This window comes from Phocoena phocoena, chromosome 7 (assembly GCF_963924675.1).
Source record: "Phocoena phocoena chromosome 7, mPhoPho1.1, whole genome shotgun sequence".
NCBI classification, from domain to species: Eukaryota; Metazoa; Chordata; class Mammalia; order Artiodactyla; family Phocoenidae; genus Phocoena; species Phocoena phocoena.
In genome coordinates this window covers 43,864,218-43,890,266 of record NC_089225.1, presented here as the reverse complement: position 1 = coordinate 43,890,266, position 26,049 = coordinate 43,864,218, and the positions used below count along the sequence as shown (strand labels likewise).

Below are 26,049 nucleotides of genomic sequence, written 5' to 3'. Positions count from 1 at the left end.
ATTATTTGCATACATTTCTTTAAAACTTTCTTTAAGAGCTTTTTGTTTTCCACCTTGGAATCATTGTTGGGACTCCTCTCTGGCCGCTCTCAAAACTCAGGGTCTCTCTTAACCTTGGAGCTCAGGAGGATCTGGAAGTATTGGCCTAACCAACAGCAATGGTAGTCAAAATTGACCACATAACTCCCAAATACTATACCTTATTCAGGTCATGCTTGTTTCACCTTTCACAGGGCCAACTTATACATTTAATTGGGTGATCCAAGAACAACTGTGTGGCCTGCATCTGTATATCTGATGTCTCAATCTCATTTCAGGGATAAAGGGATGGAGAACATTTCAGTAGATTTTTGAAGGTCTAGAAAAAGGGTCTTCAGCCAGCATGACCAGTTTCCTTTCCTTCCTTAGGGGTTCTGAACTTTTTTGGTGTGACATGAACCTCTTTGACTATCTAATAAAACCTATGGACCCCTTTTCAGAAAAAAAAATGTCTGAAATAAAATACATACAATTAGAAAGAAAGCCAATTAGATTGAAAAATAGCTATCAAAATACAGAAAAACAAATTTTTGTTATAGTAACACACATACCTCTTTATTAACACTTTATCAAAGCCCAGTGGCAGGTCTAGTGACTACTGCGATTTGGACACAATGATAAGTGTTGACAACATTTTGAGATACCTGCAACAACTATAAAGTGATATGAAAAATATATGTGATTCCTCTTGGTGAGAATTACAGGTACTGCTAATGACAGTGGTTTCTTGTCTACATTTATAATGAAGGAAATGTTTAATTTCAGTTTGTGATAGTGCAAATGATACAACTTATTTCCCCTTCCAAGGTCATGGACCTCACCCCCCATCCCCCGCAAAGGTGCTGTTAAAAGATAGACCTCAGGTGAAGAACACATATATTAAACAATTGTTTCTAAGTAAAACATAAGCTATCAGTGCTCATGGGAGATCATCTGGATGCTTACTCAGCAATGTGGAGGTGACCCACTGTCGCTCTGGGAAGCTGCTCTGTAACTAGCACCTAGCATCATGCCTTACCCAGGGTAGATGCTCAGTACAGATCTAGTGACTGACTGAAGAAAGGGTCGGAGAGACAATGGAGTGGGGTTGGACTTGGCTTTCTAAAGGCCCTTCCTGCTGCCCTAACATTCTGAGACTGTGGCTCTCTGACAAATGCGGAAGGAATTCAGCGAAGCCAGCTCGGAGCCCTGTGGCTGCCAGAAGTGACCGCAGGAGACAGTGCAGGCGGCGGGGGGTGGGGGATGGGGGGGGTGGGGGGGGGTGGAGAAGCAACGCAATGCAGTGGGGTTGGAGTGAGTTGTAACTCTGTCCCCAAGATAAAGATCTAGATCAGAAAGTGGGGTTGCTGCATGCAATGACTGCAGAGGGTAATCAAAGGGCAGAGAAACAGCTGAGACTTTCCAGCTGTTTTTTCTGCTGCATGTTTATCAGCCTGGGCAACGGACAGGAAATTCATTCATCAGCACCCTGGCTCGTAATTCTCTTGAAGAGGAGATCATTTATAAGCTTAAAGTCCTTCAGTGTTTCTGACAAGTGTCATTAGCTAAAAAGGGTTGACTGAGGATGCCCCTCCCTCCTTAGCACGTAGAAAACGTATACGAAAGGCTGAATTCAACCTTGTGAAGTTCCTGGCAGGGCTATATGTTAGAAACTAAGAAGACCATAATATGAAGCAATTATTAAGGATAATAAGAGTCATATAAACTAGACATAGATGAACGAAGTTATTTCAGTTGAGACATTTACCTAAGTTAACACTTTTGTAATGGGGGCCTCATATTGTGCTAAAGAGTAATAATAAAAAGGACGGCTGTGTTTGAAACATGTCTAAGCCAGCATCAGGTATCTAGTGTAATTTTATCTCATTTCATCCTCACAACAACGCTGTGTGCATTACCGGCTCCTATAGCGGTATGAATGGTGGTCCCATCAAAAGATATGTCCACCCAGAATCTGTGATCTTATTTGGGAAAGGGTCTTTGCAGATAGAATTAAGTGAAGGAGTTTGAGATGAGATTATCTTGGATTATTGGGTGGGCCCTAAATCCAATGACAAGCGTCTTCATAAGAAGAGGAAAAGACACGGAGAAGGAGAACACACAGAGGAGAAGGTCATGTGAAGAGAAGGCATTGGAGTGATGAGTCTACAAGTCAAGAAATGCCAAGGGTTGCTGGCGGCCACCAGGAGCGACGAGAGAGGCATGGAACGGACTCTCCCTCAGAGCCTCCAGAAGGAAGCAACCCTGCCAACACCTTGATTTTGGACTTCTGACCTTTTGAACTGTGAGAGAATAAATTTCAGTTGTTTTAAGCCACTTGGCTTCCTCCAGAATCTATCTACTCAAGGCTCTGAGAATCAGGGAGCTATTGTCCTATTACTGAAAACTGCCCACGTGACTATGGCCAGTCCCAGACTAGGGACACCTGGATCAGGTATGCTCACCTCTCAGCTGCCTGAGCTGACAAATAACTTAAGAAATTCATGCTGAAATAATACTACTAGGGTAACAATAGACAAAGGATAACCACATGCCTGGAGTCAGACTGCCTAGATTTGAGGCCAACTTTTCCACTTAGTAACTATGAGACCATGGGTAAGTTATTCAGCCTCTCTCTGGGCCACATTTTTTCCTTTCGTATGATGGAGAGAATTCAAGAGGAGCCTGAGGAGACATGACAACAGATGTAATGTGCTTTCCCGGATGGGATTTTTTTTTTTTCAGATTCTTTTTCATTACAGGTTATTACAAGATATTGAATATAGTTCCCTGTGCTATACAGTAGGTCCCTGTTTTTTATTCATGGATTGGATTCTTCAATCAAAAAAGGACATTAAGTAAAAACTAAGGAAATTTAAATAAAGTTTGGACTTCAGATGATAATAATGTATTGGTTTATTAACTGTAACAAATGTACTATACTAATGTGAGATGTTACTAATAGGGAAAAAGAGAGAAGACTGGTGCGAGGTATATGGGAACTCGCCGTACTAATCTAAAACTCTTCTAAAATATTAAATTAAATTAAATTAAAAGTAAATATTATTTTTTAAATGGGGAAAATTTCAGTACCTCACAGTGCGATAAAGATTTAGAACAGTGCGTGGCACATCGTAAGAGCCATCGTTAGCAATTATTGTTTTACAGCGAGTATCAAGACCGAGGGATTAGTATTTGCAGTGTTCCATGAAATAGGCTAAATCATTTTTTTTTAAAGTTAAGATGATGCTATATTTTTAGATGCTATGTATATATTTTTATAAATCAAGAACCTTTATTAAACAAACTTTTTTTAAAATTTATTTTATTTATTTATTTTTCCTGCATTGGGTCTTCACTGCTGCGCACAGGCTTTCTCTAGTCGCAGAGAGTGGAGGCTACTCTTCCATGTGGTGCGCGGACTTCTCGTTGCTTCTCTTGTTGCAGAGCACGGGCTCTAGGCGCACAGGCCTTAGTAGTTGTGGCATGCGGGCTCAGTAGTTGTGGCATGCGGGCTCAGTAGTTGTGGCTCATGGGCTCTAGAGCGCAGGCTCAGTAGTTGTGGTGCACAGGCTCAGTTGCTCTGCAGCATGTGGGATATTCCCAGCCCAGGGATCGAACCCATGTCCCATGCATTTGCAGGCTGATTCTTAACCACTGCACCACCAGGGAAGTCCTAGATGCTATATTTTGATGCTATATTTTTAGGGTAAGTTTGTCCAAAATCTGCTACTAGATTCAATTTTTTTAAACACCTACATTGTACTTTACCTTCTTTTTTGGCAAATCAAGCAGAATGAGTTACAACGACTCTGCTATTTTGACATCCCACAAGGTAGACAAATTATGTTTCTTATATATTCACTTAGATTCCCATCTCAATGAAAGAATAGCACTTTTATTGTTAAAGAAGGACATGAAACTGACCATTGTAAGAAGACAGGTTTTTCAGGAGAATGATGACATCAAGAGCAGAGATCCAGACTCAAGCAGACTGTTCCCACCTTGCCTGAAGCCATGTGTCCTAAGACCCTGAGAAAGCAGGAAAGAAACAGATTTGTAACAAATTGTCACACGCTTTCTCACCTGAAGAGAAGCTTCCTACCCAAAGGAGAGGATGCTGTTGTCTTAAGGGAACTACTCTTCTAGACCTTCTGCAAGCAAGATGGGTTGGTTGATAGACAGATGAGAGCTTGAAACTGAGCTCAACAGCTCAAAAAGGAATAGGCAAAGGATTGACTCATGCAGCAACGGGGTGCCCTCTGCCCAGGGGAGAGTGTATCATAGGACAGCAACGTACAGCGGTGCTTGGAATCCATTTCACAAGGGAAGCTAGCCTAGCTTAAGACTGTAATGTTTGGGCTTTTAAGTAATCAAGGTCAAGACCTGGGTATGAGTTTAGCGATGAGTCATCACTACTCCAAGTACTTCATCTGAACTATCATCTAAATGGAACCGCCCTCTGGACTTCCCTCAGAAAAAAGAATTTTCTCCAAGAAGATCCATCTTGAAAGGTCTTTGAATTGGATAATGCATTCACAGTGCAGCAGGAAACAAATGAATTCACATCAGGATTTTCTTAAGACATCTGGCTACAATTTTTTTTTTTACAATTTTTTAATTGATTCTGGGTCTCCTCTTGACAGCAGGATAGATAAAATTTCATAAAACTTTCAGTACATCTGTACTCTCTTCAAGCACCCCTGAAACTATATCAGGTAGAAATGCTAATAAGTACAGGGAGGAAAAAAGGCTTACTTTTTGTTTAATTGTTAAACAAAGGTAAGCAATTCTCTTCACTGTGGGGCTTCTTAGGGTGTTTAATAGATGAGTGTGTATCACCAATTTCTAATAGGGGAGATTTAATAGTCTATAGTAACTAAACTATCAGAACGTTGCACTTTTAGGGCAAGGAGTACAGTTTGGGAAATAATATTGATACATGATTATTATCTAAAGTCCATACTTTATTCAGTGCTCTTCCTCTAGGGACATACATAAAAATAAGTCATTCTGTAGGTTAACATTTAAATCCTGTCTTCCTCACCCTTGATTTCCTGAAGTTTAGGCTCCAAACCATTTCTATAGATTATACCATGCAGCAAACGGCCAGTAATCCACCAAGGTCTGGACTGAGACCAGGGCTCACAGCTGCATTTTCCATGCTATTGGACACGACTCTACGGGTGTCCAAGATACCATAACTTCATCCATGTGTAAGGAATATTTGCCCCCCCAGACCTCCCAAAATATATGCAACTAACAGCAGTTTTCTCCTGTCAAAAATTTTTCACTATATGTGTTTGGGTCGGAACTTTAAAACTTTGAACTCGATATGAAGAAAATTCTTTTTTTTTTTTTTTGGCTGCATTGGGTCAGTTATGGCATGCGGGATCTTTTCCTTGCGGCGCAAGCTCTTTGTTGCGGCCTGCGGGCTTCTCTCTAGTTGTGGTGTGTGGGTTTTCTCTCTCTAGTTGTGGCACACAGGCTCCAGGGTGCACGGGATCTCTAGTTGATGTACACGAGCTCAGTAGTTGTGGCACATGAACTTAGTTACCCCGAGGCATGTGGGATCTTAGTTCCCTGACCAGGGATTGAACCCCCATCCCCTGCATTGCAAGGCGGATTGTTTACCACTGGACCACCAGGGAAGTCCCCAGAAAATTCTTAATGAATGTTGAAACTACGGTTGAGTCGTTCGCTGCACCAGGCATGGGTTGAAACCCTGTCACTCTCCCGTCAGTGACATCTGGAAGGGCCATCTGCAAACACAGCTTCACCCAGAGTGGTGCTGAGACGACAGGTCGCAGGACAGGCGGGCGGCTGTCATACTCCCTCAAACTAGCCTCTCACATCTGACAGCTCATTGGAGCCACTTTTTGTCTGAAAGTAATTACACCCAGCAATATATAGATTCATTGCTTCTGTTGTATAAAAATCCAACTTACCTTTTAATTAGATGCCAGCAGAGTTTGCTTTTAAAGGTTTTTCTTCTTTCACCTCTTCTAATCCGGTTAATTTTGAATAGCTTTTTAGAATAATTTACTGTTTGGTCTTTTTAACGATTAGGGTGTTTGCATCACACTCAGTCCTTTTCCCTATCCAATTTTTGTAAACGTACTGATAGGATTCAGTGAGTGGGCATCAGCCACAATCAGAGAGGTCCCTAAACTGGCAGTTGAAATAAATCATCCATGGACCTCCTCAAGGATATTCCTCAAACGTAATCATTGGTCACCATTTTCCCCAGTTTTTTAAAGAATAACAAGCTTCTTTAGTGTTGCGGCTTCATAAACTGCCTCTTTAAGGTGAAAAGAAGTCTGAAATCCTACTTTGCAAGATTCTTTTTTTAATGTAAAATATGTCCATCTCACCTGCCTTCCTACAGTGGCCTAATGAGGAATATGTTTTGTTTTGTTTTGTTTGCACTACGCGGGCCTCTCACTGTTGTGGCCTCTCCCGTTGCGGAGCACAGGCTCCGGACGCGCAGGCTCAGCGGCCATAGCTCACGGGCCCAGCCGCTCCGCGGCATGTGGGATCTTCCCGGACCGGGGCACGAACCCGCGTCCCCTGCATCGACAGGCAGACTCTCAACCACTGAGCCACCAGGGAAGCCCCAGGAATATGGTTTTTTTTAATCTGTTAGGACAGATTCTTTTGCTACTGAAGCTGACCCCAGTAGTCTACCTGTGCAGCCAGAGAGGGCTGCAGGACCACAGGGATATTGCAGATTTTCTTTTGTTCCCGCAAACCAAGTCACGGTGAATTCCAGAATAGAAGATGCCAGCTAATCACACTTTCACTGGACTGAAGGAATGCTGACAACACAAGCGTGTAGACGGTCTCACCCTAGAGCACTTCCTGCGTAGTTCTGGCCTTTGCTGTTCTGCCACAAAACACCTTTTGCACAATTATCATTTCATGGGTTATGAGAGTTGACTAGAGCTCACTGTGACTCTTTTGATGGGCATGCACTAGACCACGTGTCTCTGACACACCTGGAGAAACCTGCTGGTGATGGTGGGGTTACCACGTGGGAGCCTCCATTACTCTTGGAGTCATCCTTGAGCCCCCGCTTTCTCTCCTTCCCTACAAGCAATCCATTTGTAAATCCTGTCTGCCCTGGGAGTATATCCAGAAACCAATCACTTCTCACAACCTTCCTCGTCCAAGCCTTCATCTTTGGCCTCAAAAGTTGAAATGGCCTCTGATAGGTCTCCCTGCTTCATCCTTGCTGCTTCTAGAGTCTCCTCAGAGGGATCCTTTCAAAACATAAGCTATATCATCCCCCACTGAAACCCCATAAAAACTTCCCTTCACACTCAGAATACAAATCCAGAGTCCTGACCGTGACCCACGGGGCTCTGGTGACAGCTCTTCACTGTCCCTGTGCCTCTCTGGCTGGTCCCCTGTTACCTCCTTGTGATCACCCGTCACTCCTCTCCGGTCTCACCGGCCACCTTGCCTTGCTTGTCCCCAGACACTCCTGCCAGGGGGGCCTTGTACTCATGTCACCTTATCAGAGGCTTCCCTGGCCAACACACCCTGGTCACTCTCTGACCTCTTACCATTCTTTGTTTTGTTCAGCACAGATCACCATCTGACATCTTTATTTGTTTGGGTGTCTATCGTCTGTCTCTCCTACAGGAACACAAGCTCCACGAGGCAGAGACCTTGGTAGTTTTAATCAACACTGTGTTCCCAGAACAGTGCCTGGCAAGTAGTAGGATCTCAGTAGATACTTCCTGAATGAGTGAGTGAGTGAATGAATGAGTGAAGAATCAGAGCTTACTTTTGCTAATCATGTCCACCCCATGGCAACCCCAGACGTAAGAGATGGTGCTCATCAGAAAAAAAAGAAAAACTTTGCTTAAAACGAAGGAATCCTAACGTCGGGTTAGACTGCTAGAGTTATCTCTTGAAAGGAAAAGAGAAAAGAGTGCTCAGCAGTTTTGCAAGCTGTGAATGAGTGAATTACTCTGCAATCAACGTTTCCGTCTGTTCACATGGACTTCCGCCATGACATACCATTTGCTTCATAGATGGGGAAACGGGCAACGAAGAGAGAGTCGTTCTGAGAGTCAAAGCAGATTAAACTCAGATTCTCTGATATTTTATGGAAAATCTCATCTGTGGATTTATTCCACAGCTCAAAGACAGAAGGAGCTCAGGTCTTTTAGGATTTCAAAATAAGTTCCCTAACAATTTCCTTGAGTACTTTTCCCAAGCAGGTCTGACGTACAAGATTGGCATCAGACTTGCCGAGGGAGAACCGTCCTCCTTTTCCTAGTAGGTGACTGACTCCTGTGCTCCAGAGTGAGGTGCAGGGTGGCTGCCACCGGAGGCCCAGGAGTTAATCAATCCTGAGTCACCGCCGGCCCACGAGAAATGCTGGCCACCGCCCTCTCCTGGACACAAGGCCAGGCCCAGCGCTGTCACTGTGCCCTGAAGGGCAACAGGTTTTGTCTCCCTTGCTTTTAAGTGATTTAACGGGATGTAAATCAAAGGAGGAATAAGAAAAACGTTGTACAATCCAGGACCACATTTCTGTCTCATTTTTGGTGGTGAATGATCCACAGGATGAACAACAAGCAAACCAAAAAGGAGACAGCTGGCTACAGAGCTAGAGCTGGAACGAGGGGTCTAGAGACGGAGAGACAGACTTACCTAAATGTTCCTTGGGGAATTTCATTTCTTGCTGACAGCTGCTTTAGGATTCTCCAAACATCTCTTATGTACCAGGAGGCAGTTTGCACGGTGATGCGGAGCTCGGACTCGGGGGAGAAATCCGTCTCCAGGGCTCTGCTGGCTGAGCAGCGTTGCAACGGTGGGCAGGTTCCACGGCTTCTCCTGCCTCAGTTTCCTCATCTGGTAAATGGAGGTCAAACAGTTCCTACTTCTGAGGGGTATTGTGAGAATGAAATAGGTCAACACTAGGAAAATATTGAACAACACCTGACACAAAGGAAGTGCCCAATAAAGCTGTCTACGATAAACACAAATCCTGAGTGAAGTCAGATGGGGATTTACCATAAACAGATGGAGCCTCAGTCCCAGCCCCTAGCTTGCCCAGGTGCCTGGGAGCTGCAGGTGGCTCCAGGTGGGGATGGGAAGCCAGATTACCACTAGGAAGCATTTCTGGGTAAGCATTTCTGGTTAATTTACCTAATGTGATATCAAGAAGAAAGGGCCTGGACTCTCTAAGCCTTCAGTAATTTGTTGTCATGGTTTTGTTTTATTTTCTCCCCTCTCTCTTTCTCACTTTAAATAAATATACACTTTTATATCCAATTTATTTCCCATTTGCATTCCTTTTCTTAAACAGGGTCCCCCAAATTATACAATCTTCAGGCCCTACCCAATCTGGGTTCATTCCAGAATGGTATAATTAAATCTTCTCCATAATCCTGAAAAGTGGATATTATCACTATTTCACAGACTAGAAACTAAAGTGCCGAGAGATACATGCTATCCCCAAGGACATACAGTAGGACTAGACTCAGGTACTGTACACCAATATTCATAGCAGCATTATTCACGATAGTCAAAAGGTGAAAACACCCCAAATGGCCAGCGACAGATGAACGTTAAATAAAATGTGGTATATCCACACAATGGAATATTGTTCAGCCTTAAAAAGGAATGGAATTCTGCTACAAGCTACAACGTAGATAAACTTTGAAAACATTATGCTAAGGGAAATAAGACAAACAAAAAAGGCTTCATTGTATGATTCCACTTATATGAAGTACTTAGAACACTCAAATTCATAGAGACAGAAAGTAGAATGAATGGTAGTTTCCGGGGGATAGGGGGTGGGGGAAATGGGAAGTTATTGCTTAATGGATACAGAGCTTTGGTTTGGAATGATGAAAAATTTCCGGAGATGGACAGTGAAGGTTGCACAACAATGTAAATGTACTTGATGCCAATGAACGATACACTTGAAAACAGGTATAATGATAAATTTTATGTTATGTATATTTTATCAAATTAAAAAAAGTAAACTCCAGACTAGAATGTAAGTCCCAGGCCACAAAAAATTTCTCTAGCACTTAGCATGTTGTGGGCATTACACACTAAGGTGACAGGAAACTGTTACACATCCTTCTTTATTTTTATTATTATTATTATTATTTTTGCAGTACGTGGGCCTCTCACTGTTGTGGCCTCTCCGGTTGCGGAGCACAGGCTCCGGACGCGCAGGCTCAGCGGCCATGGCTCACGGGCCCAGCCGCTCCGCGGCATGTGGGATCTTCCCGGACTGGGGTACGAACCCGTGTCCCCTGCATCAGCAGGCGGACTCTCAACCACTGCGCCACCACGGAAGCCCCGCACATCCTTCTTTAAAAGAATTTTTCTGAAGATCTTGAAATGTGAAATGAAGGCGTCCACTTCCAGATTCTGTGCCCCCAAGTTACACACATCTGAGGTCAGCCATAGCATCCTGTGAACAGCCCGCCATGCAGTGTATCACAAACACAGTTACAGCAGTGCCAGACACAAAGGGATAGCATTCATTTCTACGTGTCCTTTCAGCTACTCAGTATAAAATGCTTCATAGAAAGACAACTGGAGGGAGACTTGTCACTGGTACTTGAAAGAAAGCTGGTAACATAGCAAGGCCATCCCAAGAGCTGGCAGTCATCACTAAGGTCACTACAGTTCAAATTGGCTCCCAGCCAGGTTCACTCAGTGTTTACTCTCCCAGGAGTGTTTTCAGGTGCCCTGGGGCTGGCCCAGCTGACCCTAGATGGTTATTCTCTGATGTGAATGATAGGCTGGGTCCGGGAGAGACCCAAGCCAAATACGGTGAGTCAGATGGGTTCCTGAGGTCAGGGTTCCACTGAAGACAATCTCAGAGGCAGAAGGCAGCTGAAGAGAGGAGTGCAGGCGACGTGGCTTCCCTGGGCTGTGTGGTGCTCTGCTATTCCACCCACGCCTCAGCTCAGACGTCTTGGCCCCCAGATGGAGTCAGAGTCCCCGGCTGGGGCTCTGAGCATTTGGGATGGTAGAATTCTATCCTATGGGCCCAAGCAGCCTGTCTGAAAGTCTTAATGGTGTGACTTAGGATCTCTCGATTTTAAGAAATACAGAGACACCCTCAACAACCCATAAGCAATGGGAATTTGTTCTAAGAATACACATTGTTCAAAGAGACAAGATCCTGGGGAAACCCAGGAAGGGCCGGGCCTCAGAAAGATCCAATCTGGAAGGGCATTTGGAATCATGGCAGCTGTCGGCCTGGGCCGTGTTCCTTCCCCTCGGCAAAGTAAGTCTGTGGGTCTAACTCTAGTGTTTTCCATTCATGTGACTCAGGGGCCCTTCTCGGCTGCTTTGACTAGTGATACGCTCAACCCACCCCCTTGTCTACTCATTATAGATTTCCTCTGCCTCGGGCTTCTGTCTCCTCGTAGCTGCCGATTCTTCCTAGTATGGACTCACTCCAGAGGCATCACTTTTCCTTCCACCTGAGGTCCTCTCTCTGCCAGCTTCAGCTCCCATTATTGAAGCCCAGTTTTAGTCTGTATTTCCCAGTTTAAATTCCATATATATACAGAAACAGAGGTAATTAATCTGGTTGGCTTGGCTAAGGGGACAGAGTTTTCATTCGGGCGGGTTTATGCAGCGCTGGCCAGTTTATGGAACAAGTAGGGCTCCCTGCACCCCCGGGGCATGGATGGGTACTTTCCAGGAGAGGGCACCAGGCACCACATCTTCAGGAAGCCAGAATACTTCCCCTGTGCCGAATAACCTGGTACGGATTCTCCACAGTGGTGCCAAGATAAAAACAGAGTGGATGGAGGTTTTCTTGTAGCGTTGTTCTACTTTGTATGTTCTCTTCAATTCTGCCTCAGTCCTCCACCCTGCATTTTAAGTCTTTACTCAGCTTCCTCACAACGCAAGCAGGGGACGTCTTTCCTCTCTCCTATCTGCACTCATTGCGTGTCTTCTAAAACCATTTATTCATTTACACATCTGTTTACTCAATATTCGTGGAGTAGTTGCTTTGGCACAGGTAAAATACTAGACAGCCAAGACATAAAATGTATCCATTTAGCTGATGAATATTAATTGACTACTTACAAAGTCTGGCATTATGCTACTTGCTGGGAATAGAAAGATAACTGAGACACTGTCCCTGCCTGAGACATAGTAAAGAATTCAATAAATACTCGTTGAATAAATCAGTACCTTAAAGAACTTCACAGTCTACTGGGGGAGAGAGGCAAGGATCTTGGCAACTACAAGCAAATTGGAAAGGGCCATCCTGGGGAAAGTCCACAGGAAGGGAGGCCTGGCGAGACCAAAAAGGTCTCCCTAAGGGCATTGATGTCTGTACTGAGACCTAGACAAGAGCTGAGTCAGCCAAGTGAGAAGAATGAGGAAGAAGCACACGCCTCCAGACAGCACAAATGGTGTGTGCTCAGCCTTGGAGGTAGGGGAGGGAGTGCGCATCACAGGGGCTGTGACTGAGGACAGATGGTAAACAAAGCAGCACAACTAGGATTTTAGGGCTGGGGTGGAAGTCTGTACGTAGGCTAGTAAAACAACACACCCTTCCTACCCCTCTTTCCTCTTTTTTTTTTTTTTTTTTTTTTTTTTTTGCGGTATGCGGGCCTCTCACTGCTGTGGCCTCTCCCGTTGCGGAGCACAGGCTCCGGACGCGCAGGCCCAGCGGCCATGGCTCACGGGCCTAGCCGCTCCACGGCATGTGGGATCCTCCCGGACCGGGGCACGAACCCGTGATCCCTGCATCGGCAGGCGGACTCTCAACCACTGCGCCACCAGGGAAGCCCCCCTCTTTCCTCTTGAACCCAGATTTATCAGTTTTCATAGCCCTTAGGACAGCCTGATTTTAAGAATCTGTCTGTTCCCCAGCCTAGAATATATACTTCACAGGCCAAGAGCTTGGCTTTGTTCACTGACATATCCTCTGCTTCTAGAACAATACTTAACACAAAGTAGATGCTCAATAAATATTTATTGAATAATGGATGAATGAATGAATACATGAATGACAGCTAATACAGGATACCAGTATTAACCAGAGGTAATATGAGGGACACAGATATCTGTGCCTTAATCTTTCTTCTTCAGCCTAAATCAACTGATTTCATATAACGTATTTTTCTCCCAAAAGGTATCCTCTCAAGTCTTTAATAATTCTGGTTTCTCTCTGAAGGATTCTTGCCATGTTCTTGCAGATTCCTGTGTATGATGGAGCTCAAAATTGAACATAGCTTTCTGAGAAGAACCTGAGCAGACTATAATTAGTTTTCTCTCTTCACAAGTTTCACATGCTTGCCTAGAAATATACCTTTAAAAGATAATCTCCCAGGACATAAGCAAGCCACAAAGAAGCCTGTCTAAGGTCAAGCAGTTTGGAGAGCAACGAAATAAATATTTGTTTGCAGTATCTGCAAACCCCAAACACTGTCTGGAATATATTAGGAAAAACACATAATCAAACTTCTGAAATTAGCCATAGATTGTTGTATTTTAAATGTGTCAGTTTTCTGTTCAACAAATAAATATCTTCTATGTGCCAAGGAGTGAGCTGGGAGCAGGGACCGTACGTGAGAAAGAGAACTTGGTCGCTATGCGGAGGAGAGGGATTCAGAATCTTGGGCACCATTGTTTCTGTTTCCACTGTTATTGTTTGAGACTAATTTTGAAATATTATATTTTTTCTAATAATGCATTTAAATAGGAATTTTATACTTATGGAAAAATATCTTTCATCCAACTTAAAAAACAAGGGAACACAGTATTTTGCTTTCCTTAGACTGCCTTCCAAATTATAAAATAATGATTTTTATTTTTCAGAGTTCATCTTAATTCTCTGAAAGGATTTAACAATGGAACATAAAAATCTCAGGTATTTTCCTTTAGCTCATTTTTTAAACCCTCCTTATACATAACTTACATATTTGTGTTTTATTTATCATCTTTATTGTTTACATTGAATTATAATTATTTTAGGAACAACTTTAGATCATATTTCAATTGTTCTTTTGACATTTCATCGATCAATATTTTACTAAAGGTGTCAACTTTCTCTAGGATGCAGAGAGACTAATAGAATTTACACAAAAATTTCTACTGAATGAATTTTCCCCACCTTCTTGGTGATTGTACACCTGCCTTCCTTATAAGGAGAACAAGGAAGTAAATCATGCTGAAGTTGCTCTTAAGCACAGCTTTTCTTCTTTACCTGTCCAGGTAGCTTCTGTTTTCATTTCAGTCTTAATGAAAACTTTTTTATTTACCTCTCAAGTTGCTTTTCAAAGCAGTGTAAGTAGTATTTACAATTTTACACTTCAAGAAAGAAAGACTTTTAACGATGTTCAGCTTTAGTCTTGTAATGTTGAAGGTAATTCATTTTTTAATCTGTCTGCACAGCGAGAACTGAAACGGATGGGGATTGAACTGCTTTGCCTGTTCTTTCTATTTCTAGGAAGGAATGATCACGTACAAGGTAAGACTTTAGTTCTCCAATATATTGCTTTCGTAGTGTGCTTGACAAACCTGCCGTGTGATTCAGAAACTAGATCAGAAGTCATTTTTTATTTGATCTGTTCAATTGCTCTTTTGCCATTGAACGAACACTTGAACAAATTACAGGCAGCCGCAAGGCTGTTCCCACAGCGAATGCTCCGGGCTTAAGATAAATAAATACAAAGGTTGCATGGGCACCTTAATGAGAGAATTAAACAGCACTACTGCACAAGAGGACTTCTTAATACTCTTGTGACAACCATTTTGGTAACTTTTCTAGCTACCTTATTGTACAACAGGGCCTTCCACTTGAGAGTGATAACCTTGAGAGAGAAAAGGGACTTAGTTTTTAAATAAAAATACAGTACATTTAAGAGAGAAGCATTCTTTAATGGGTACGAATAATTTTTAAAAAGTTAAAGGGGGGTGATACTGAATGAGGACGATAAATATGATGATCCTGTATTTGTGAACGTTAAGATATTTTCATATTTTAAGAAAAAAGAGAGTGATTATTTTTGGCTACTAAGACATGCCTGTTTTCAACGTGATAGATGTAAAATATGAAGTTTACTATGGATTGCTCTCATTTTGAGGACTGATCTTTGAAGACTAAGAAATGAACTTTGGTATTGTTTTGCTCAAGTACCTTAAGAGCTGTAGATCTCATGAATGGAGTGGCAGAGAGTGTGCTGAATCCCTTGTGTCTTGCTGGGCTTAAAAACAGGTGGCTGTGCCATGGGGGATGCAGAGACCTGTGAGGACTGCTTACTCATTGGACCTCAGTGTGCCTGGTGTTCTCAGGAGGTAAAACAAATGACCTCAGCCCGTGTGTAAAAAGTGCACTTACATTTACGGTAATTCCATCCTTGAGTGTTCTGATAGCTTCCTGCTTTCTCTAGGGTTATAGAAGTAAAACAGATCAGGAAAGGAAAATGTAAGCGTTTGTGATTCCAAGTGTCCTTCGTGTGATTACATTCAAAAGCAATTTGAGGACAGAGTGAATGTCAAATTATTCTGAAATATACGTAACTCAAGATTCTTTATTTAACCTGATGCCTCCTCTGATTTTAAAGCCATTTCTAATTGCTTACATGTAAAATGCTGAGGCTCTGGGTAACCAGAGATCATGAAGTTGATAATTTTCAAACATACATTTGATTTCAGTATCATAGTTGTATTCCATCTGTGGACCAGCATCCTTTCTGAATCATTACTAGGGTCTGAGGGAAGTGTTCTAGGCTTGGGGTAAACTTTACTGTTCAGACATTATCCAGTTCTTTTAAAAACTACGTGAGCTTGGTGACTCTGTACCACACTGATGACAAAACCCGAAACAGACATTCCTTATCTGATCAAACTGAAAACTACGTGAAGGTAGCAGAAGGGGATTGGGGAATGTATAACAAGCCATCCAGAATCAGTGTCTCCTGTGACACAACTGGGCAATCTGTAAATGATTCCTGGTAAGAAGGAGCTGCCTTAGCTCTTTCTGGAATGAAAGCAGTTCTCTGCTGAATCTCATAAAGAGAATCTAAACACAAATCCAACCATACGAATGCCAAGTTCAACAAGAATTGAGTAGCATGTTCAAGGGAAACAAACCTGGTCGCCTAACTCAGGTCCAGGCTGTCACTGTTAAAACCCACATTTCGGTTACATGTGTCCGTGGAGGGGCTCGCAGACCGGAGCACAGACACAGCTCACTCCCCCGCTATCGCCTCTGCTGAGGGGCGGAGCCCACGTATCAAAAGAAGGTTTGGGACTATACAAAGAGCGGAAACCCCACATTTTTTGACATTGACTCTCTGAAGAAGTCAATGTTAGTTTCATGATAGAGACATAAAACAACAAATCAGTCTAACAAAATGCCCATCTCTAGAATTTTCACTTACGTGCTTCTTTAGCACTTACTGAAGAGAAGCTTTTAAGTTACTATGGATAGCTTTGCTTGTGGATAATACTCCGTAGTCAAATTTTCATCAAATTTGAAGACCAGATTATTCTGAGAGGTCACTCACTGATATAACTAATAGTAGAAGTAGTGATATCAGTAGAGACAGTTGGAGCAAAAAGTAAATTAGGTTTCTGCTTAGAGCAGATAGAAAATAGGTTCCAGGGTTAGCACTGCCTCTGACCTTTTGGCAGACAGAGTGATTACAGGTGGTAGCAGTGACACTGTGTTAAGAAGGATTCTGAGGTCTTGTCAAGCCATGGTTTGCTTTGGATGCATCATGAGAAGTTACAGAATTTGCTACCCCTCTCTAAGGCCTCAAATATACACAGGCCTTGCTGATAGATAACACATTATATTCTCAAAAAATCAACTTCCGAAGAAATGTAACTTTCTTAGTTGGTGAAACAGCAAGAGTGGCTTAGAATTCTGAATGAGGAAAAACAATATGAGCTTGGTTTGCTTCTCTCCAAGTATGAGAATCAACGGGCCCCAAGATCAACCTTGCCCAGAGGCTCACCTGCTCTAGAGCAGCCATGGCTATTAGGTGAGATAGGTGTTTATCACTCAACTGCATCTCTCTGTTCTGGGTGTTCCAGGGTTGGATGGCCACATTTCTGCCTGAAAGCACTTCATCTCACTGCCTCCAGATACCCAGGTGGATCAGAGGGGAACTGGGAAACTCCCGAGTCCTACACAGAAAAGCAGTCTTTTACACAATTTCTCGTTCCCTTCCCTTCCCCACATCCAAATGTTGGAGAAATTTCTAAAAGACCTTAAACTGGAACACTTTAAGACCCTGAGTTTAAAGTCCCCAAGAGGTCAACTTTAGTGAAGTAATACTGTAATAGAAGGGTAAATATATCCATAAATTAAACTGGGACAGAGAGTAGATAGGGAGATGTCACAATCTTTGCCCTTTAGGAAGTCACAGAAAAAGCTCTTTGTCACTGGATTTGATAATAGACACACTGAGAGTCTGGACAGTCCCAGGATTCCACAAACCTACAGGTTATCCTGAACAGATAATTCACACGATGATGTCAACTCTATGACCCAGCTCTTTCAAGGACCTGGTCACAGCACAGGAGACGTTGTAAAGGAGTGAGCATTAAAAAAAAAAAAAAAGAAAGAAAGAAAGAAAGAAAAGAAAAAAAAAGAAAAGGAAAAAAGAAAAAAGAAAGCTGTTAAGTGAATTCTCCTGAGTATAATTAAAGGAAATTCCAATTTTACTGGCAGAATTCTCTGGTTATTCTGCTATAACTTAAGACCTACAATCAATGTCAGGCATGTGGGGATATGGTATACTATGACAAGATGCCTAACTAGAAAGCAAGCAAAAAGTTATCATAAGAAATGTCTTCTTTCTTGTCTTTATTGTCATCTTTTTCTCTTTATTGTTTTTTTTTTTTTTTTTTAGAATTTTACCCATCTATCTGGAGTTGGAGAAAGGTGTGATACTCCAGCAAATCTTTTAGCTAAAGGATGTCAACTAACCTTCATCGAAAACCCTGTCTCCCAAGTAGAAATACTTATAAATAAGCCTCTCAGTGTAGGCAGACAGAAAAATAGTTCCAGCATCGTTCAGATTGCCCCTCAAAACTTGGCTCTTAAACTGAGACCAGGTATGTTATGATTTACACACTCACTGGCTCATGTAAATAAATCTAACATCACATGTAATAATACTGCTATTCCATTAATACACCTTGTACCATATTACATATCATTGTTTGTGATGACTCAGATTTCCCATTCTTAAGGAAATAGAGAGTTGCTAGGCTAACACTTTTCTTTATTCACATTGGTCACTTTGCACTCCAAATGTGTTACCAAAAAGAGCCTTATCTAATAGTAACCATCTGAATTACTCAAACGTTGCTAAGGCTTACCTCACGTTTCTTCGAGGGTTGTAATGTAGCTTTAAACTCCTCTTTATTTTCTTCTTTTCTAAACCCACACACACACACACACACACACACAAATTCAGCTTATCTTCCATCTAAATGGATGCTAGTTCTCCCAAGGAGATATAAAATATCCTAACTTTCACCTCCTTCAGTTACTCTAAATTCACTGCTGAAAGATTTTCATGGGTTTGTTCATTTATAAACTTTTACCACACAGTGTATGAAATTGTAAGTATCTTCAGTAAGTTCTTATTGAAATGAAACAGCCAGTGATTGCCTAGTCACAAAGAAGTCTCCATGCGTTTTTATGATTTGCTTTTCTTGCGGGGGTGTTGCAGGCAGTGAACAGACTCTGCAAGTTCAAGTTCGCCAGACCGAGGATTACCCGGTGGACTTGTATTACCTCATGGACCTCTCAGCCTCCATGGATGATGACCTCAACACAATCAAAGAGCTAGGCTCCCTGCTTTCCAAGGAGATGTCTAAATTAACTAGCAACTTTAGACTGGGCTTCGGCTCTTTTGTAGAAAAACCCATCTCCCCTTTTATGAAAACGACACCAGAAGAAATCACCAACCCTTGCAGGTAAGTAAATGATTTTCTGGCATCTTTGAACACTGATTTCCTGTAGAGCTGGCCCTGCTCTGAGCTGTAGGAGCTTGCTAAGTGGCTGCAGTTCCCTCCCATCCGGTTGGATCTCTGCAGCTCTCAGTTGCCTAGGTTTTCAGAGCCAAGGGGAAGTCAACTTAATAGCTGGTTCTAGCTTGGGTCCTCACAGCACCTGCAGCATCTGTCTCGCTGTGGAGGTCAGTCTGTGACAAATTTGGCTTTGTGCTCTGCAGACAAGCGGACCAAGTCTTTCACTGCAGGTTCCACTGGCCTGAGCCCTTCCCAGCCCCTCAGAGGCCTTCTATCCTCAATGACCACCACTCTCTGAGGCTATTTGACAGTAACCCACACTTTCTCAGAGTATATGTCTCCACTCCAATGATTGCAGCCAAAATAACAGCTTTTGTAGCTACCTCTGATATACTTTGGGAGATGTGAATTTCTCTTATTGCTTGGAAAAGCCCTTTGTAGCCTTCACTGTTGTCAAATTCATTAGGAAATTAGGCAATGACTCCATTATAATATGCTCTGATCGGCTACTAAAACCATGTATTATCCAGGTGATGGTCAAGGGCAAGTTGCTTTGAGATGACTTACCTGTACATATCAATGACATGGTCAAAATAAAATTATTTGATATCCTTCTATTGAAAAAGAGCTTCCATTTGCTCTGTGCCAGACCCTATGCTAAAGATTTTACATAGATGACCTCATTCAATCTTCATAATAACTTCAGGTCAAAGCAGGCTTCATCATCCCTATACTCAGAGGAAGTAACAGAGGCTCTGAGAGGTTAGTAATTTGCCTGAGGCCACCTGACTAATCAGTGATCTGTACCAAGATCTGGGCTCGTCCAAAGCCAAGCCTTTTACTCCTATAAATATAGTATATATGTGAAATGGCTTTCCAAACATACACTAACTTTGAACACTAGTATACACCCAAGGAATCAATCTCTATAGAAGACGGTTTTTATAGTATCGTTTTAAGACATTTCAATGCGGTTCCCAACTAGAATCTGACAGCGAAAAGAAAAAAAAAAAAAAAAAATATATATATATATATATATATATATATATATATTTTTTTTTTTCCTGGTACACGGGCCTCTCACTGTTGTGGCCTCTCACGTTGCGGAGCACAGGCTCCGGACGCGCAGGCTCAGCGGCCATGGCTCACGGGCCCAGCCGCTCCGCGGCATGTGGGATCTTCCCAGACCAGGGCACGAACCCGTGTCCCCTGGATTGGCAGGCGGACTCTCAACCACTGCACCACCAGGGAAGCCCCAAAAATATTTTGACCTTGAAAAGAATTCATCACTGATTGCAACTCTTAGGAATTGTGTTTGGTTGCAAATATCAGAGATAATATCTGTTCCCAACCCCCCTTCTTGAGGTATAATTGACAGGTACTAAAATACACACAGCAGAAATGTTCAGTTTCATGAGTTTTGACAGTTGAATATACCAATGTAAGCACCACTTAAAACATGACATAGGACATTTCCATCACCACACAAAGTTTCCTTATGCCCCATTACAGTCAGTTCTGCTTCCCCAGAGGCAACCACTTTCTGATTTCTATGAGTTAGATTGGTTTTGCCTATTCTTGGATTTCATATGAATGGAAAAAATGGTATATACCTTTTGTGCCTGGCTCTTTTGCTTAACATAATGTTTTCGAGATTCTTCCCTGATTTTGTGTTCACCAGTAGTTTGTTCCTTTTTGTTTTAAGTAATAGTCCCTTGTATGAATTTATTATACTACACTTTATTTATTCATCTATTGATGGACATTTGGGTTGTTTCCCAATTTCTGGTGATCATGAAAAAATACTGCTATGATCATTTGCATATAAGTCTTTGTGTGGATGTATGTTTTTGTTTCTCTTGCATAGATACCTAGAATTAGAATTGCTGAATAGTATGATAGGTATAGTTTTAATTTTTTTAAGAAACCATCAAATTGTTTTCCAAAGTGCATGTACTATTCTGCATTTCCATCAGCAATGGGTGAGGCTTCCATTTATTTCAAATCCTTGTTAATACTTGGTAATTTCAGTCTTTTTAGTTTTAACCATTCTAATAGGTGTGTATCTCATTGTAGCTTTAGTTTGCATTTCCCTAATGACAAATGATGTTGAACATCTTTTCATGTATTTTTTCCCATTCTCATATCTTATTTTGTGAAGTATCTTTTCAAATCTTTTTCCTATTTTTAAAAATTAGATTTTCTTCTTAATATTGTATTATATAAGTTCTTTGTATATTTGGACAAAAGTTCTTTGTCAGATATATTTTGCAGATATCTCCTCCCAGGCAGTGGATTGTATTTTTATTTTTCTATCAATGTCTTTGGTCAAGCAAGTGTTTAATTTCGATGAAGTCCAGTCAATCAATTTTTAGTTTTATGATTAGTGTATTTTTTTTGTCCTGAGACATCTTTGTCTATCCTAACGTCTCAAAGATTCCTCCTCTTGTTTTCTTCTAGAAGCTTTGTGGTTGAAGCTTTTACACTTAGGTCTATGATCTCAAATTAGTGTTTCTGTTTGGAAGGAGGAAAATGTCTAGGTCTATCTTTTGTTTACATGCAACTATCCAATTGTTTCAGCACCATTTGTTAAGCAGGATTTTCCTTTCCCCATTGAATTATCTTGATGCCTTTGTTAAAAAGCAATTGACTGTATGTGTGTCTAATTCTGGACATTCTATTCTGTTCCATTGATCCCTTGAATACACCCATGTTACCAGGTAACCATTCATCTGCTCACTCATAATGTCACCTTAGGGAAACCGCTTCACTTCTCAGAGCTTTAGTTTGGAATAATAATACCGATCACACAGAGGGGTTGTAAGGAGTGGGTGAGATAATGAAAGGAAGCATTTGATATTGGGCTTGACCATGAAGCTCTCAGTAGGTGGTAGCTACTATCAACACCAACAGAGTGGGGTAAAGGGAGGCCAGAGCACTGCCCAGGGTTCGGTGAACGGGAACCCAAAGGAGGATCACATATTTGAGCTTTTGAAAGGTCAGCGTCTTCCTATTTCATAGAGGTTTTTCTTTTATTCTTGTTGGCAAAATTTACCATTAGCTAAAGTTATAAATAATGAGTTCTTTTTTGCTGCAACATTATATTTTTTCCTTTCTAATCACGCCCTTAATTCTCCCAGTTTCTCTGTCCAGATTCCACTCGCCACACATTTACACACCAAGAACCCAAACACCAAACACAGAAGTCAATCCTTTGATCAATCCAAACCTTATAATTATGGAATAAAATGTTCTTTAGTACAAAGGCAATGAGGGGTAAGAGAAAAGAGCATGGCGTTTTCCAGACCTGGGCTTAAATCATAACCTGGGAGCTTCCATCTCTTCATTTATAAATGAGGATAATAATATTCACTTCCTGGGCTAATCATGAGAGTTGAATAGGCTCAGAACATAACAGACATTCAAAACCAGTTTTAATTTTTTTTCTCTCATTAACACTTATTTTCTCTAGTTATTTTTGTCTAATGGTCCTCAAACTTTTAGATCTCAGGACTCGCTTACACTCTTAAAAATTAAGACATCCAAAAGAGCTTTATATCTATCAATATTCAGTGTCTTAGAATGTAAAACTAAGAAAATATAAAAATAATTATTTATCAATTTATTTAATAATTACAATGAAAAATACACCGCATATTACTATAATAACACACCTTTAGGAATAATAACTACATTTTCCAAAACAGAACAAAAGTTAACAAGATGAGTGACACTATTTTACATTTTTACAAATCTCTTAAAATATCTGATTTAAAAGAAGACAACTGGCTTCTCATACCTGCTTCTCCATTTAATCTGTTGTAATACCTTGTTTTGGTTGAATTCCATGGAGAAAGTCAAACTTCACACAGATATATAGTTGGAAAAGGGAGAAGCAGTTAATAGATTTTCCCAATAACTGTAGACATTCTTCTTTGATATTACATTCAAACTGTACAAGAGGTAAATTTATTTTCAATGTGGAATCTGAAAAAATATCAATGAAATTCATATTTTGTTACATTAAATACCATTGGTCTGTTTTGCACTTTGAATCACTCTTTTACTGGTGTGTGTGTGTGTGTGTGTGTGTGTGTGTGTGTGTGCGTGTGGTTTTTGTAATATAACGCTTTGGTCATTTGGAAAATGAAGTTACAGTGAGTTATGTAGATCTTCCAAATTTCATGATATAATATCTAAAAAAATCATATTTGTTAATATCATCATTAATCCCATCAGATAGATCTTGAAGTATTGGGAAGCCATTAAGCCATGGGTGGCAGATGATAATTGTCTGAAGTTCTAATTTTCTAGTTACTTCAGATTTCATCATTGGCAACAAATACTGACAGTCGTTTTCCTGGAAGTAGCAGGCTTACTTTCTTCATTTTTAAGAACATGTCTGCCAAAAACTTAAGTTGGAATGATAGTGTGGCTTTCAGATCAAATGATTGTTCCATAACATAGGCCAGTTCAGTTCAAACAATCGCAAGTGTTTCTCCACTATAAACATGTATTTCACTATGCAGCAGTAATGCTGTATGCATATTCCCCATGTGGTCACACAGAAATATTTTTTTTAAAAACACGTATCCAAGGGTGTAGACTTAATAAAATTAATTTCTTTTACTGCTTCATCAAGGACAATCAAGTGAAACTAGCATTTAAAAAAAAATTATAAGGAATACTAGGCAGTTTGGTGCCACTGCCTTGATCTGTGCTAAGGCACCAGCAGTTTTATTCACCATTGCTTTGCATCATCAGTGAAAAAGACAAATAACATCTCTTATTATTATGAAATACGTTTGACCTGAAAAACCCTCTGAAAAGGTGTCAGGGACCTCTGTGGGTCTGCACACCACACTTTTAAAGCCTCCGTTTTAATCTAGTCTCCAGTGCTTTTTGAAGTAGCTTGCTTTCTTTATCTTTGTTAGATGGAAAGTCACTAAAACTTCGTTTCACCACGTAAGAAGCCTGAATGGTTTACGTTTTTGAAAGAATTTTCTCTTATGCTGCTGTCTAAGAAACATCAAGAAAAACCATATTTTCTCCATTTTCCTATTTGTAATGAATTGTAATATGCATTTAAAAATATTTAACAGCACAAAGATAAAATTTTCTCCATCGAACATTTTGAGGGATTTTTTTTTAACATCATTTCACGTTTGATTTGGTGTTTTGTTTTATTTTTGAAGACTTGAAGTGAGGAATTCATTGTAGTTTTGCAAAAGAGATAACTGAACCATGAAATGCTTAGATTTCCTATATGAACACACAAAAAACCATATATGAGTATATAATATAATTTTTAATAACAAGTCCAAGTGAGAATACAGACAAAAAGAAGAAAATGGAAATTATTTCTAATCCCACTCAAAAAAGATGTTGTTAACCTTTTAGTATATATCATTATAGTCTTATTTTATGACTTCTATTTAAAGTTTCAATAAAAATATAAGTAGCACTTTTTATATTGTGTTTTACAATTTTAAATTTGAATGCATTTTAAATGCAAATCTATTGTTGTCTAGGGACTCAAAATCAAGTTATTCAGCAATGAGTGGTTCCTTCAATCTCTATCTTAGAAAATAACAACCAAATATAAGCATTTGTTGGAGGAAGAACTTTGACCAAAATAGGCAGTCTCCAGTCAAAATTTTCTGGTGTGACCCAGCTCTGACATTCTGCTTTGTTTTAGCTTCATTCATCTCCCAGCACATGAATATGTTTATTGAATTAAATAAATGTATTCCCCTTTCCAAAAGATTAGAGTTCTAGTAAGAAGTACATAGCAAATAATTCTAACCAACAAAAATGCAAATTTCTTACCGAAAGATAGGAATACTAGTTCTCTGGCTCCAGAAGATTCTCAAATGCCATTTTGGTACAGTGTGAACCAACACCCCCAAACAAAAGATTAAACGAAACATTTCCAAGACTAGTTGGGCTCCAGGGACAATGGTATACTTCACACAGTTATATACTTTTTATAAAATACTTTTATGTAATTTTTACAACAACTTTGTGAAGTAATTATTATTATCACCCTCATTTTAGATAGACAACTATTTAGTCTTTTTATTCTAAATCTAATGGCATTTTCTTCTACCCTGTAGTTGCTTTAAATACTACAGGAGCAATTAGGACAAATGCTACATTATTATCATTTAATAGGTTAACTTTTTTTTTAATTCCTCATTTCACATTTCAAAATACATTCATCTTTGAAGGTGGGAAAAAAATCGACTATATAAAAAATTTTAAGGTATATATCCAAAAACACTGTAAACAAAATTTAAAAACAAACTACAAAGACAAAAGTTTGATACTATTTAGAGATAGAGTTCTCAAAATCATTAGAAAATAAAAAATACCCCATTAAGAAAATGGGACATCACAGACTGTACCATTCAGTGCTGGCCACCTTTAACCCCCCCCCTTGTTCTGAAATCTGAGGACGCATCAGATTATGACCTACTTTTTGTGAAAGTCTACTGACAGGAAGTAAATGATTATCCTTGCAGACACCAGCGTTCTGGTTCTGGCAGAGCTTCATTTCTCAGTGTAAACAAATCCATAGTCATTCTGACTTATATATATATATAGTTGATTCTCATCATTTACAGAAGTCTTGTTCTGTAAATTCTCCTCAACAACTGCATTAGAGAATGCTGAGCATTTCTCCTAGGGGAGACACAGGGTTAGGTTCCTACGAGTCTCTGGTCACGTTTCACCAACTGAGCAATACATAACTTTGTTTTCTGTGTGTTTCTATTTAAAGACATCTTATTTAATACATATTGTTGATTTATTAATGTTGAAATCACAGCCAACAGCACTGTAACTCATGCCAGAATAAAGTTTAACTAACACGTGTATTTTCCCCATAAGACACATCAAAGTCTTCCTGCACTTAGGAATACCAGACAGCACTTCAACACTACACTTGGGAGCCACTCTAAACAGCAAAATTACCCAAAAATCACAAAAATGCAAAAAAAAAAAAAACCCCATGGCACCAGATAG

The 26,049-nt window shown here is 40.5% G+C and overlaps 1 protein-coding gene across 2 annotated transcripts in view; it reads left to right on the top strand.

Annotated features, from left to right (window-relative positions):
• The first annotated feature begins 14,192 nt into the window (after positions 1-14,192).
• The window catches only part of ITGB6 (integrin subunit beta 6), a 68,342-nt gene continuing 56,485 nt past the window's right edge, over positions 14,193-26,049 (top strand). Inside the window, exons 1-5 of one of the 2 annotated variants that reach the window (XM_065880498.1) lie at positions 14,193-14,316; positions 14,425-14,500; positions 15,248-15,327; positions 17,895-18,099; positions 18,723-18,969. In XM_065880498.1, coding sequence (XP_065736570.1) covers positions 14,272-14,316; positions 14,425-14,500; positions 15,248-15,327; positions 17,895-18,099; positions 18,723-18,969 — 653 coding nt within the window. In that variant the 5' untranslated portion in view covers positions 14,193-14,271. Of the gene's footprint in view, positions 14,317-14,424; positions 14,501-15,247; positions 15,328-17,894; positions 18,104-18,722; positions 18,970-26,049 lie in introns of those variants that run through there. The other variant, XM_065880499.1, reaches the window with a different exon arrangement.